Source organism: Nothoprocta perdicaria, unplaced genomic scaffold (genome assembly GCF_003342845.1).
Source record: "Nothoprocta perdicaria isolate Ctin4 unplaced genomic scaffold, notPer1 scaffold_332, whole genome shotgun sequence".
Taxonomy (NCBI): domain Eukaryota; kingdom Metazoa; phylum Chordata; class Aves; order Tinamiformes; family Tinamidae; genus Nothoprocta; species Nothoprocta perdicaria.
In genome coordinates, this window is record NW_020455569.1 from 321,240 (window position 1) to 335,988 (window position 14,749).

At 60.2% G+C, this 14,749-nt stretch overlaps 2 protein-coding genes across 2 annotated transcripts; both read right to left on the reverse strand.

Annotated features, from left to right (window-relative positions):
* Window positions 1–902: 902 nt before the first annotated feature.
* On the reverse strand, window positions 903–3,814 carry LOC112951003 (zona pellucida sperm-binding protein 3-like). Its single transcript, XM_026043626.1, has 9 exons — window positions 3,413–3,814; window positions 2,884–3,002; window positions 2,700–2,803; window positions 2,259–2,436; window positions 2,061–2,181; window positions 1,863–1,954; window positions 1,643–1,788; window positions 1,279–1,398; window positions 903–1,063 (listed from the first exon to the last, which is right to left on the reverse strand). The coding sequence occupies exons 1-9, from the start codon at window positions 3,812–3,814 to the stop codon at window positions 930–932; spliced, it is 1,416 nt and encodes a 471-aa protein (XP_025899411.1). The 3' UTR covers window positions 903–929.
* Window positions 3,815–7,879: 4,065 nt separating this feature from the next.
* CD276 (CD276 molecule) lies at window positions 7,880–12,928 on the reverse strand. The gene is made up of 7 exons (XM_026043636.1): window positions 12,874–12,928; window positions 11,345–11,695; window positions 10,592–10,888; window positions 9,257–9,397; window positions 8,726–8,767; window positions 8,579–8,614; window positions 7,880–8,242 (listed from the first exon to the last, which is right to left on the reverse strand). Exons 1-7 carry the CDS (start codon window positions 12,920–12,922, stop codon window positions 8,220–8,222), a joined length of 939 nt encoding a protein of 312 aa, XP_025899421.1. The 5' UTR covers window positions 12,923–12,928; the 3' UTR covers window positions 7,880–8,219.
* Window positions 12,929–14,749: the final 1,821 nt, after the last annotated feature.

Consider the following 14,749-nt stretch of genomic DNA (forward strand, 5'->3'; position numbering starts at 1 on the left):
ATGGGTGAAGCCCAAGGCAGCAGGCTGGCCACCCAGGCACAGCTGAGCAGGGCACAGAGAGGCCTTGATGAGCCTGCTTGCTAATTAGAGGGACTCCTCTTCACTCCAGCAAAGCCACCATTCTCACCAACACAGCCACCTTTTGCAGCAAGAGGAGCTTGGTGCCCACAGAAGCACAGGTCTCAGCCAAACTCATCACATATGACCACTGTGGCCAGAGAAGGAGATTCTGCTCATGAGCAGGACTTCTTAGGAGAGCAGGAATCACTTTACAGATAAGCGAAATCTTAAGGCAGGTATCACAACACATGCAGACCACCTGAAAAGGAGGGTCTGCARCTCACTCTCCAGCAGACACAGCTGGCTATCCTTACCTGTAAGGGCAGCGCAAGAGATTCCCTTTTGGAAACACAGGCTCTGCTACAAGCACCACAGCTTGGCCACACGCACTCAGCCTTGAGGAACACATCATCTTGTCAAGGTAAAAATCAGAGCGTTTCAATCCTCTGTAGCTCCTTTAAGAGCTACCTTATGCTTAAAGAAAAGCTTGGAATTGTAACCTGGGAAGAATCGAGGCCCCAGAGCTTGTAAGGGGCAATAACAAAGCAGCCATGTCACTTCAGCACTGTTGCTAGAGGCATGGAAGAGAGAACCTGGAAACAGCTACTCTGAGGGCATCCCAAGGCCCTTTCCTTCCCACCCTCCTGTTTAAGGGAAGGAGTTCCTGCTCAGTGCTCCTCAGAGCTCCCAGAGCACTGGAGCAAGGAGAGGCAGTAGCCCAAGTCCCACCTCCAGACTGGCCTCCAGGGGAGGATTGCAGCCTTATATCTGCAGGAGACCCAGTGTCCAGCTCAGTGGGCATCCCCCATCTGCACCCAGGAGAACACAGGCTCTGAGAAGACAGAAGCATCACTGTTTATTCCAGGGGGTTACAAGAACACTCCCRCAGGAGGGCAGCTGCATTTCTTGCACACCAGGAATAGTGCCAGGGCACTCAAGCTCAGCACAGTAGCTGCAATGAGCATGACAACTTGGACCAGTGTAGAGAGTCCTCCAGCAGCACCTAGAAGAGAGGAGACCCATTTACTAGGCACTGAATGGCTTTCCACTCTCTGTCAGTGCCRGGATTCAGGGCAGGCAGCTTTGGAAAGGAATCTCCTAGACTGAAGTGCCTGACTTTGTCYAGCAGTCAAGTCACAAGGGATTTGRGACTAAATCATCCTGGGGTCACCTCCAATGGCATTTTAAAATATGTTCACACAGAAAGAAAATCCATACCTTGTACAGTCTTCCCTGCTGGCCATAGACCTTCTGAGGAACTCCACAATCCCCGAGCTGGATCAAGGATTATTAGCGGTCCAACTGAAATATCAGCTTCCAATCCCTTTGAGGGCCCATCTAAGGAGGAAGAGACATGAAAGTTGTCAGGGAAAGAAGTTCACACTTAGTCTCAGGTAGCTCTTCCAGAGGTATGGTCCCTGCAGAGCCAGGTTTACAATAGTTTTAGTAGTTCCTTGCTCAAGGACAAGAAACAGCAGCTTGTTTTKTTCTTGAGATCAGATCTTCTCCAAAGATCTTTCAGCATCTTTGGTTGTGCCAGCCTGAAGAGTCCCCCAGCCTTTGGAGTCCCCCTTAGTCATACCTGGTCCAGAAGGCACAGCTCTTCTCAAGCGCCTCCCGGGCCATCTGGCCAAAGGGTTGGCTCTCCTGGAGTATCCTCCCTGGAARTGGCAGTGGCCAGTCTCACAGCAGCTGCAGATGTCTCCAGTACCCTCCACTGGAACCCAGCTGAAATAGAACCAGCTGTGAGACCTCTTCTTAAGCTGGTCACCACCCTCTCCCCATACGTGTCAGCTACTCACAGGCTGCTGGCTTTGTTGAAGAAACAGGCCTTGTTCAGTGAATTTGGGGGCTGGTCAACTGGGGAGACCTTCAGGTGGCACGTGATGTAGATCTGGAAGGAATATTAAACAAACACACCCAGAAAGAGTTATGTTTATCCATGCAGAGCAGCTTCACTTTGGAAAACGTGGAGGAGTGGGACCACCACCACATCTCACCAAATTTCTATCATCTTTGGCAAACTTGAATGCATCCACCATGAACTGCAGTGTTTCCTGCCTTGGTCTTGGGGACAGGAAAGCTGAAGTGGACTCATCTGAYCTCCCATCCACCAAACACCTAGACAAGGGCCAGAAGTCAGCAGCTTCCCAACCAGCTACAGCAGCAGCCCACRCAGGCAGCAGCCCATCCCTTACCCATGAAGGTCAATCAAGGCATATCGGGGAGAGGAGTTCTTGTCTGGGGTCAAGGTAGCAACACACTCATCTACAAAGAGTCTTAGAGGGACATGGTTCTCAGAGTCGACATCAGCTTGGAAGTGCAGGCTCTCTCCCAGCTGGAATCCATTGGAGAGTCTCTCCGCACTCCAGTCATCTGGAAGGCAGGTTCAAGGGTACAGGTCACTTTTGAAGAACTATTACCCTCCTATGTTCAGGCATCACCATGGCAAGCAAGGGCAGTTCCCTCATGGCATACAAGCGACTTCTTAATCCAAGGAGAAACTTGCACACCTCATTTCCACAATAGCCATTTTTAGTCCAAAAAGCTGCTTTCTCCCTGGGACACCAGTATCTGTGGCCAAGATCTGGAAGGATTGATGATCAGAGGGACATAAGGATTTCTAGTGTTGTACTCACCGTTCATGAGGCGCAAGGAAAACACCAGCTTCTCTTCTGATGACAGGGTGGAGCGAAAAGGAGCCCACGTGGGCCTGATGGCATTGCTGCTCACGTTATTCCTCCTGGATAGAGGGCCATGCCTCATTAAGGATGTCACCGCAACCCAAGRTCCACAGGAGTAGAGTCTGCCTTATCTGCTCACCTGGGATAATGACACTCAATAGGAACCACCGCAGGGCTCATTCTTATGATGACTAGGTTGCCTGTGGGAGTAGGTTTGTAGGACAAACTAGTTTTGTAGATCAAGGAGTCCGGGGTCATCTGGAAGGAACATGTGAGAGAACTGATGTCAGTGAAAGGAGGCAGTCATCCCAAGAAGGTGAGCGCATTCAGATACCCAACACTGCCCTAGGACACCTAGATCCACCAGCCACGGACAGCAACCATCTTCCACGCTTCCCAATCCACCATGATCTCTCTATGCCAGAGAGAGATGCCCCATGGCTTGCATGGGAGAGCAGTCACCAGGACTCACACATGAGCACACACCAAGTAGACACGGGTTGTAAGCCTGGGGCTCTGCAAACATCCTCCTCCCAGGGCACTCCAGCACATTGGACCCAATCACCCCTCACCCTCTCCTGAGAAGGAGGGTGCAGGACACTGAGGCCTCCTCCACACACACAGTGGCCTCCAGAGGAGCCTCAGGCCCGGCTCGGGGCCCTCCTCACCTGCAGGGTGCTGCCGCACTCGTGCAGCCCGGCCACGAAGGTCACGGCGCTGTCGGTGGCGCTCGCGGCCGCGCAGGCGGCCGGGCCCAGGCTCAGCTCCGCAGCCCTCACCAGGCGCCCCGTGCCAAAGAGGTCCCTGTGCACCGTGACCACCAGCTGGGCCTCCTGGCACCGCACGGTCACCGGGTGCTGCGGGGACGCGGCCTGGAGCTGGGAGAGATCAACCCAAGCCCAGGGGGAGGCCTGGGACAAGGCGGGTRCCTGGGGTTGTCTCCAAGAAGAGTCCCCTCTCACTCTCAAAACCCCYGAATTCCTCCAAGAGGAATCCCAGGGGCCAGAAGACACCACTCTGGCCAGCACCCAGCACAAGAGAGCAAACCCCAGGCTGCCTCCAGACCCCATCTTGGCCTCAGCAAGCCCAGCATGGGGAGAGGCTGTTGCTCAGAGCCTTTATACCCGAACTGGAGCCCACGCAGACCCAGCACACCTGGGGCCGCAGCCCAGGCCAACGGGGCCCACCTGGGACAGGCCCTGGGGCAGCCAGTGGGGTTGTCCTGACCCAGCTGGGTCTCCAGCAATGCTGGCCCTCGAGAGCTTCTCCTTATATGCCCCAGTACCAGATGGACCTCTTGTCCCCTGGCTCTATGCCCATGCCCCAGCGATGCCAACCTGGCCAGGTTGGGCCACCAGCACCCCAAGGGCTCAATCAGGYCCCCTTGAGTGTTACTACTCATGGGCAGCTCTGCAGTGATCTCCTAATGAGGGTGATGCCAAGGCAAGAGCACAGGGACAAGGCAAGGGGATTTTGCTGGGTGTYCATCACAAGTCTCTGGTGCACCAAGGAGCTCGTGTGCTCCACCCAGGAAGGACTTGCAGCATTTTGACCCTGTGGCTGTGTTGGGAAGTGCTGCTGACCCCCACAGCAGCATCAGGGATGCCCAAGCCCTGGCTGTTGAGCACCAGCACTGCACGGGGTACGGTGGCACGTGCAAAACTGCAGTGGCTTCTCTCATAGCCCTGTCCTCACTGCAGGAGCCACCTGGGCTGCCGCCTCTGCTCCTTGGCGCTCTGTCCACACTCCATTTCACGCCTGTCTGCTCCGCGCAACCGTATCTCGAGTAATGAAGGCATCACAACCAGCTTATCTGCGTGGCGGGCAGAGGTACCAAAGCTGATCTTCTCATAATAGCTCCTGATAAGTGAATGGCAGGCGTAATCAAGAGATTAATTGGCCTCCGTGTGCTAACCAGGCTAATTGGCACATCTGCCGGTGTACAGAGCGCAATGACTCGCAGCTCTGCACGGGCTGGACACGGAGGTGGCCGTGCCCACGGAGGGCACCGTCCCCRCGTGGCCCCAGGCCGCTGATGGCCACGTATCTGTACGTGCTCTTTGCTGACGCCGTTGCAGGAGCTGTGGGAGATTCGTTAACCCCAGCGATGCCGTCACTGGCATTTTTTAAGGTGCTTTGTACATGTGCCCAGGAAAAGGGGCTCCACCGGCCCGCGGGAAGCCTCCCCTTCCCACCCTTGCAGCTCCGGCACTGCAGCCTGCAACAGATGGAGCAGCCCCTGCTTCATGTGCTGGAGAGCCGTGCTGAGGAGCAGGGCCTGCGGGAGCGGCTCCGGGCCCTGCCTTGCCCTGCTTTCCTGCCTTTTTTTTTCCCTTTTTTTTTTTTTTTAATGAGTGATGAATAAATGATACAACAAGAAAAAGCTTTCCAGCTGGCGGGGAAAGTCTAAGCCCAGGGCGTCCCCTGTGCTGGATTAGTGGGTTTTGCCCCGCGGGGACGAAACGGGGCAGATCTGCAAGTCGTTTCTGGCTTGGAGCCGGCCGAGCGCCCCGCGGATGATGCAGGTCTAGGCCCTGTGCTTGGCTTTTCTGAAGAGCAGGGCCCACTGCCCTGCCCGGCTTTCCCGCCTGCTTCCCATGCCCCCAGCCCCAAACGGGGCAGCCCGGGGGACCCCAGTGCCCAGGCCAGAGCGCAGGACGGCACCTCAGGGGACAGGGAGCTGCTGCTCTAGGGGAAATGACCCTGTTCTTCCTCAAAGACAAAAGAGCTCTGCTGAGATAAAAATAAATAAATAATAATAATAGTCGGCATTGCAAACCCATCGCCGATCCGCAGGGATGCAGGCCTGGAATTTTCCAGCCTTCTGTTCTGCAGACCTAATAAAGACGTACATGCACAGCCGAGAGGGAGGGGATCCGTGGGTGCTGAGCCCGCAGGACGGGCGCCCCCGGCCCAGCCGCCACTTCATCTGCTCCCGCCACACGGGCAGAGCAACGGGAGCGGGACGGCCCCAAACGGGTTCCGGGATGAAACGGGGACGGAAGATTCGTGGCCCTTAAATGYGGCTGCTTCCTGCTGGTGAGGGAAAGGCTGAATCTGTTGGGAGGAGAGCAGCTTTTATTCTCATTTGGGTGCATTAGCCACTCGTGATCGATAGGCAGCGAAAAAACCCCATCCAGCATCTCCCGGCTCTCTTGCTGCAGCATCCATCACTGTAATCTGTGTTTAATGGCTCTGAAGGAATAGCCTTTTCCATCYGCGAAGTCCTCTCTCCACACATTTCCTTTGGTAATGAAGGACACCAGGGGACATCTCCCTTCTCTTTCCCAGCCATGATCCATCTTTGCCTGTGCTGGCGGCAACTCAGCAATTCTGCTTCCCTTGGGATGGGGCTCACCAGGCTCTCCTGCAGCTCCCTCCATCCCTTAACCTCCATGTGCTATTTCTCCATCTGGTTGGGAATATTGGAAAGCAAAGAGGTGTCCTCTGCAGGAGCAGACCAGCCTTGGAGGACAGCGTGGACACGGAGATGACCTTTGGGGTGAGATGCAAAGCGCTCTGCTTACGTGGCACCATCTCCAGCACCACGGTGCTCCACGGAAAGCCAAGGAGCTCCAACCCTCTGCGCTTCTTCCAAGCTCTTCTCAGTGTCTCACCTGAAGGGATCTCTTTGACCGGGYGCTTTATCACTGGAGTGTTGAATATTTTGTCACGAGGGGCATTGCAGGGACCTGGCAATGTCCAAGCATCCCTCATCCCGCCCTGGAGCTCAGGGGTGCTCCTAACGGGAGACGGAGCATGGTAAAAATGGGGGGATTTCTCTGTACCTTGGGACTCGCGGGGCTCATCAATATCCCTGGCCGGAGACCACTTCTAAATGCCAGTGAGGAACTCTTAAGAAATATCACTGTTTTCCTTCAGGTATTTCCACAGCGACCTCTGAGTCAGGCAGATAAATAGGCGCGCTGCTTTATTCCTGCTTCAGATCTCTTAGAGCTGCTGATTGATAAATCGCTGAAGCTGCCCCTGACAAATGGCACAGCGGGGCCAGGTCTATAATTAAAATGTCTCTAAACTCCCTGGTTATCGCTGACATATTGGGACCGGCTGCACCGTGGCTGCAGGAAGCAACATGCTCGGGGCTCCATCTGGAAAAAAAGGGGCCTCGGGAGAGAGAAAGCGGCACCAAAACACCCGGATAGGCCTCACATTCTGGGAGGGGTGACAGGAGTCGCCAAGGCGAAGCTCCCTCTGGAAGAGGCTCCCGGGAAGACAGCGCTTATTGCAGCCCATGGCAGGGCCGTGCRATGCAGGAGGCTTCGGAAACGTGGCGGATATTGAGGTACATCGGGAAGCTTCCCAACACCTCGCAGCACCCAGAGGCATCGCCGCCCCATCTGCCCAGCCCCGGTCCAGCCCCAAGCTTCCGGATGGGAATGGGGAGCAGCGCCTTTGTTTTCCTSCTCGTTTCGTCCTGGCACGTGCTGCCCCCAAACGCCACGTTGTCCTCGGGAAGCTCAGCCGAGCTCCCCAGCGGAGCACCCGCGGAGGTCGCATTTCCCAAGGGGAGAGGGCTSTGAAGTGGGAGATAAAGAGGTTCATTCTCCTCCTCTTCCTTGTCTTCYGGCACAGGGGTGCAAGAGGCAGCGTCCCCTTCCCAGGGCTCTGGATACAGGAACGTGCCTGGGGAGGGAAGGACCTGGGACTCTTACTAAAGCAAAAGCCTCCCAATTATTGAGMTTTTCACTGACTTTTTCCTGCAAGAGAAATGGCAAAACTCAACACAAACAAAGGCCTTTGGTCGCCAACCGTTCCTTGGCCTGTGGCCACGGGGACCCCAAAACCACACAGGGGCCGGGAAGCACCGTCCAAAAAGATCTAAAAGTTTATTGGTCAAGGCACAAAAACCTCCAGATTCTGGAATTTAAATAAATTCAAGACAACAGGAGACCCATTGACCGCAGCAGGGTCGGGGGGACCGTGGAGGCGCGACAAACCCGCAGCCCCGGGGCCGCCCGCGCGGACCAGCCGTGTCAATCCCATCTCTTTCCAGTCGGAAGGCAAGCGCGCACCCACCGCTCCGAAATCCGTCATTCGGGAGGGTTTTCCAGGAGCCGGAGCTGAGCAGAGGCTGAACCCGGTCCCTGGAGGGCACCACGGCGCCCCGGCCTCCCTCCCGCTCCCAGGGCCCTCGCCGAGCCCCTCACCCGGCCATCGGGGCCTCGGGAATTGGAAGGGGCATCGAAATCCGCCCCCGAAGGCACCTGAAGCCGTGGCAGGGGGACGGAGGCCAAAGGGCTCCCAGCGCCAGGACGACCAGGAAGGAAGGAGGAAGGGCCACTAGGAAGGAGGAGGAGGAGGAGGAGGATGGGGCCATCCTGGCGGCAGCGGCCAGTCTGWGTCGGGGCGTTCGTGCATGTCCTCGGTCACCCGCAGCTCGTCCCCGTGGGCCTTGGGGACGGGGGACAGTTCATCTGCTCTGGGGGGCCGCTCCGAGCTCTCCCCCGGCTCCCATCAATCGATTTCCTGTTCGTTATCTGGAAATGGTTGAGGCGAAAAAAAGAAAAAAAATAGAAATCAGCAAAGAAATTATAAGCCAAAAGCAAAAAGACGCCTTTTATAGAACTATCAGGAGGGGGGGRAAATTAGCATTGGAGAAAAAAGCCATTAATAACGGGGGTGGAGGAGGGAGGGCGGAATCAGCGGTGATTCAGCCGCGGCGGAGGCCGAAGCGAGGCCGGGAATACAGGGGGAGGTGAATTGAGAAGCTGAGGGGACACAAGGCGGAGAGAGGCGGGAAYAGGGCCTGGATCCCCCGGAGGGCTCCACGGGGGACACGCGCGGAGGGAAGGGCGCAGCGGCGCCGCGCTCACCTTCTTTACTCCCCGCGCTCCTCAGCGGCTGCAAGGCTGCAAGGGACAGAGGGCAACAGTGAGCGAGTGGCGCCGGGGCCTGCCGGCCGGGGGGCACCAAGACACCCCCTCCCCAGCTCCTGGACCCCAGCGGATCCCGGCACCCACCTGTCTTGGGCTCGTCCCCYTCCTCGTCCGGCTCCTCCGTCCCTGCAAGACAGGAGCCGGGAGCACATGAAGCACCAGCCCCGGCCTCGCTCCAGGCCCCCCGGTGCCACCCGTGCCGCCCAGTTCCCTCCAAACTGCACCAGAAAGGGTCATTTGGGCAAAGAACCCGTCTTTTCCGGACAGCTGCACAGCTCCAGCCCTTCTGCTTCTCCAGAGCAGCGGGGCCCTGGTTACACCTCATGGCTGGGAGCTTTCCAAAGGCATCCGCCTCCAAACTGCCGCAGCAAGGCCACAGAGGGGGAGCAAGGGCCAAAGGAGCTCCAATTGCCCCAGATCCGTCACAAGAGCAGCCGGCCGTGCTGCGTTTTGCAGCAGGGAGGGTCCTGCCCCGGCTCCAAGGGCCGCTGCTCAGAGCGAGGGCCGTGCAGYGGGCAGGGAAGCGCACAGCGGGCGCCGAGAGCTCCGGCCGAGCGGCTCCTCGGCTCCGCTTAGCAGGGATCCCACCCACGGCCCGGGAGCCGAGCACGTTACCTGCGTTGGCCTCCTCCTCCTCGCAGCTCTGCCGGATTTTCTTCTGGCACACGTAGGCCAGGGCTACGAGCAGCCCCAGGACGCAGATGGCGAGTCCCACGGTCACCCAGAGCGCCACGGCGGGGAAGGCGAGGTGCTGGCCTGGGGACGGGAACGCCGTGAGATCCATGAGCACCATGAGTGCCATGACCACCGTGAGCGCCTCGAGCGCCGTGAGTGCCATGAGTGCCACAAGCACCATGAGCACTGTGAGCACCTCGAGCACCATGAGCGCAGCCACCCCAGCGGCCACCGCAAGGGACTCCCCAGTCCCATAGGGACAGACGCGGAGGCCAGGTCGGGTCCCTGGAAATACAGCCATGAGCTCCTCTAATTACGGCCTCACAGCCGCAGCTCTGGATCCGGATGGGAAAGCAGGAAATGGGCAGGTTGAGTCACTCCATAGAACTCATTAACCTTTAAATAATTGCCCTAATAAATTCAAACTGCAAGCTGACCCCGCGCTTGCTYAGAAGCTAAAGAGAAGGTTTGGAGAGCGCTCGCTGCACCGCCTGCTCCTGCTCATCCAGTGCTGTGGGAATGAGGAGCGCACGGACGCTGGCCCTTCCTACGGAAGCGGGGATGCTCGGGCGCCTTCCTCCTCGGGCCCCTCCGTGCAGCTGCGCGGGGCTCGCGGGAAGGGCTCTGCCACCCAAAAGGTTTATGCTCCACCACGGAACCCTCCTTCACAGCCCAACAGCTGCTGTACCCAGGACAATTAAGCACTRATTAATGTTACCAGCGAGCGCACGAGGTTATCCGGGGCATCTAKAAAGGCTCGGCGAGCTCGTGGCCAGCACGAGCCCGTGGAGGAGCCRGCCTCCTCGGGAGCAGCACCAGGACTGCATCCCTGCTGCGCCGCGCCGACCGGGAGCAGCTCACAGCTGCAGGGAGCCCCTGTCGCCCAGGATGTCTCCCACATCGGGAGCATGGATTCGTGTGCCCAGCACAGCTCCGTCCCCGAGCGAGCCCTGCCAGCCCCATCCACAACAAAGGCCGTTTAGCTCCCGTTTATCAGGCCACGAGAGCTGTCAGAGGGACGCGGCRAGGCCGGGCGATGCTCTCACAGCAGCGCCTGCACCACAGACAGCAGGTAACCAACGGGGCCCGCCTGGATTTACGCTCTGTTCTCACAGCTCCCTCTCCTCCTGACTTCTCTTCACATAGTGTCAGCTGGCACTACAAGTAATGCAATATTTGCCTAGGGCCCACAGGGTCGTAAGCAGGCCTGCAGCAAAGCAAAGCCCATCATGTTCTTCAGAGAGACCCCATCTCTGACRTCCCCTGGCCGCTTACCCGTGATGGTGACGGAGGCCTGGCTCTCCTGCTGCAGCACCGGGTTCCGCACCAGGCAGGAGTAGGTGCTGCTGGGCTCCACTGACACCTGCAGGACACTCTGCACATCGAAGAGACCCTCCTCGTTGGCCACCTGAGACGTGGTGACGTTTTCCGTGATGTTGCCGCCGTGGCTGTCTTGCCAGAGCACAGTGGCCTCGGGGTAGCCGCGGGACGCGTGGCAAGTCACAGCCACCAGGTCCCCCGGCTTCAAGTTCTTGTTGGGCTCCATGTTCAAGTTGGGCTTGGAGTAAGGAGCTGAAAGGGAGAGGAGGTGACAGAGGTGACTGAAGGATCATGCCTGGAGCAATAAACGGTCCTTTTCTCCTTATTTCCCCAAGGCACCTACCCATCGCTCCATCACTAGACCAACAACTGCGCACCAGGGACCCTCCTGCTCCCTTCCTACACCCAGGGGCTCAGGGACGCTGCAASCACGGAGCGCTAGAAATCAGGCAGCTGGAGAAGCGGCACTTCCCAGGAGCAAAAAGGCTGCGCCAAAGCCGAGGAGAGCTCAGGGGAGACACGAGTGCAGCCGGGAGCAAACGGGCCCCGTGCGCATCCGCAGCCGACACGCAGCACCCGAGCACGGGGCTGCTCCGGGGCTGCCGGAGAGGGGCCAACTCAGCGGGATACGGAGAAAGAGGTGAGGAAAAGCGTGACAGGGGAGAGCCCTCCCATCCGGGGCGCGTGCGGGGACCCTCCACCTCTCACCGGCCACTTGCAGCAGCACGGCGGCGCTGTCGTAGCCGCGGACGCGCACGAAGCAGGTGAAGCTGCCCTCGTCGGAGATCTCCACGCGCCGCAGCACCAGCGAGACGTTGCCGCGGGCCAGCTGCTCGTAGAAGAGGGCCGTGCGGTTGGCGAAGCCGGCACCCTGGTCGGCCAGCTGGTCCTTGCCGCCGGAGAAGCTGTGCACCACGCGCTTGGTGTCCGTCAGCTGCCAGATGAGCGTCAGGTCGTCCAGGCTGAAGTTGGCCTTGGGGGAGAAGGCGCAGTGCAGGGTGGCATCCCGGCCAAACAGAGCCACCACGGGCTCCTCCGGCACCCGGATCTCCATGGCACCTGCAGGAGGGCGGCAAGAGAGCGCAGGCATGCGGGGATGAGACCCCAGACACGTTCCCGGATGATCTGGATGACAGYTAAGCATGAAGAACGGAGCGCTGCAGGAACGGGTGATATGATCGTGACCAAAGCTGGAAAGTGGCTGCAATTCCCACTCTATTCCCAACTGAGAGCAACTGGCATCTCAAGCCCTTCCTAGCAACAATTCCCAGAAAGGCCCAAGCTGCTGGCAACGGGAGAGTCAACTGAAGCAGCCCTCATACCAGCGCAGCGTAGCCTGTCCGAGAAAGCCACCGGGGAGCAGAGACACCAGCACGCGGCACCGGAGCTGGTCGCAGTGCAGGCTGCGTGGCACTTCCCAAACCTTGGCGATTGCTGCCCTCAGCTGTCCAGGAGCAGCAAGCACTGCCTCTCCACGCACCTCTGCGCAGGGAGCTGCCGGGACACCCGAACCGCACGGACCCCACGGCTCCGTCCAGGACCAGCTGCACATTTACGGCTCGGATGCTCCTCCTTGGTGACCGTCCTGCCTGCAAGGTTCTCAATGCAATGGGAATCCCCAGTTCTCTAATGGCCACAAGCAGCTTGTAAAGGGAGGAGAAGGGGAAAAAACTCGCCCGGGAGCAAGGGAGGAGCGCGGCTGTATCTGCAGCCAGGATTTATTTTCCATCTCAGCAGCCTTTCCCAGATAGGGCAAAGCCACCRCGTGCAGCAAGCGCCTTGCTGGGATCAGGGCAGCACCAGCCACCGCAAGACATGAGCTTGGAGTAAAGGACCGGGAAGAGAGAGGAGGCTCCTGAAGGATGATGGAGGGGAGGAGCACGAGGGACGGAGCCGGGGTGGATGAAGGCTGCCAGCGCTGGCAAACGAGCCCTTGGCTTGGGCTGGGATGACTCCTGGGCAGCCAGCCGGCTCCCTGGCAGACTCGCCACGCCGCGGCTACCTCCAGCTACAGTAAATGCCAGGCGCCTTCAGGAACGTCATGGAGCCTGGCTGGAAGCATCGCCAGCGGGGAACATCCCAAAAGGATTTCAGTTACTGGACGCCCTTGGGCACTGCGGCTGCGTTAGTGCCAGGGCCGAGGGCTCTGGGTCACCCGGCTGTGGGTCCAGGGCAGCCCTGCCGGGACCGACGTCGCATCCTGGAGCAAGACCCGGTCCCCGGGGCGCCCCGCTCACCTGCCAGGCCGGAGGCCAGCGCTGCCAGCGCGAGCAGCGGGCAGAGCATCTTCGGCACGAGCGCGGACCGGGGGATGCTCTCGCGGGCGGCAACTGGGGGAAGAAGGAAGCAGAGAGGGGCAGGGTGAGCAATGGCCATGCGCCCGCGCGTCCCCGCAGCCGACTCGGCACCGCCGCGCCAGGCCACAACGCGGCAATGGGGCTTCGCCGCCAGCAAAGACGCCCCGAGCGCAGTAGCTGGAGGAAGAGCAGTCTGGCTACAGCACACGGCGGGCTGTGAGCGGACGCGGGATGTGCCGGCACCGGCATCTTCACCRCCAGCCTGGAGCAGCAGCCTCGCGCCCATCCCCGTGACTCCGAGGGCTGGGAAGACGGGAAGCAGCGCTGGCACGCGGCTCTGCCCGGGCGAGCGCGGCGGCTCCGTCCTCCCCGTGGCCCCGTGGCCAGACCCGCAGACGGGAAGGCAGGAAGCGGCGACGGGAGCTGGGCACTCCTGCCGGGCACAGGCGGAGGGAAGCGGTGACTCATCCCCCTCGTGCTCCTGCCGGGAGCTCTTCCCTTTTCCACCTCTCATCACCAGAGGATGCCGGCGGCACCGGCTTCGGCACGCAGACATCAGAACATCGGATGTCTCCGGCACTCGGAGCATCGGGCCAGAGGCCGAGCACGGGGCCCCTTCCCAGCTCCCTTCCTGGCCTGGGAAAGTCCCCGCGCCGCCCTCTGGAATGGGGTAACGGGGGAGCGAGCTCAGCCCAGAGCCCGTCCCGCTCGTCCCMGTGTTCCAGGTCAGACCCTGCTGGAGGGGCGTCCCGGGATGTGCTGGGGGCCTGGGCAATGGGGCTGAAACTGCAGCTGCCACAGGGGCCCCGCAGCCCCTTGGCCTCATGTGCAAGAGAGGCAGAAAAGAGGGAAAGAAGGGGAGGGAGAGGATGAGAGGAGTCGAGTTTTCACCCAGATATTACAAAGCCCTTCCACGATCAGCAGGAGTGCCAGCCCAGGCATCTCAGGCCTAGGCTCTGTTTCCGCATGACAAGCAGTGGTTAACGCTGCGAGCGACTCCCTTGGAAGAGCCGCCAGGCAGGAGGGCCGAATCCAACCCCGCGGAAACACCGGGGCTCCTGGAGTCCCATCTCGGCGCATATGCAAGCAATTAATGACCCGGGCAAGCAACAAGCACAGAGCATGTGACGCTCGCGGAGGGCCGGCGGGAGCRGGCGTCAGCGATCCCTGCCCGCTGCCGCCGAGGCGCCGCAGGAACGACGCTCCCGGGAGCTTGTGCTCCATGGAGACCTCGTTGCACACGGAGACCTCGTTGCACATGGAGACCTTGCTGCATGCGGAGGCCTCGCGGTGCACGGAATCCCGACTGCGAGGGCCACACGTGGCCACGTCAGGCAGCCGGAGCCGCCGCTCGCCGTGCGTGCAGCGAGTCCCGTGTCCCCTCGAGCTCCATGCGCGGGCAGCGAATGTTCCGTCACCCGCTGGCTCTGTGGGGCTTCCGTGGGGATGGGGTCTCCTTGCTGGSAGCGGGAGGCAGCGGACCCGGCGCAGGGCCAGGGCTGCTCCGCGCCGGGAAGCCTCGGGAATGCCGCCTCTCAATGGAGCATCTGTGCGGGAAGGCGGCGGAAGCGGAGGAGGGAGGGAGGGAAGGAGGGAGCCGGCGGCGGCGGGGGGAGCTGGGGCGGCGGGGGCCGTGGGGACAATGGGGACAATGAGGGACGATGGGGACAATGGGGGCCATGCGGGGGCCATGGGGGGGCTCGCAAGCCCCGGGCGCTGCTGCAACCAGGACGAGCGCGGCCAGGAGCCCAAGGGCCGCGGTTGCGGGGCCGGTGCCGCCGCCGGTGCCGCCCTCCCGCGCGAGCCGGGCCGCGCC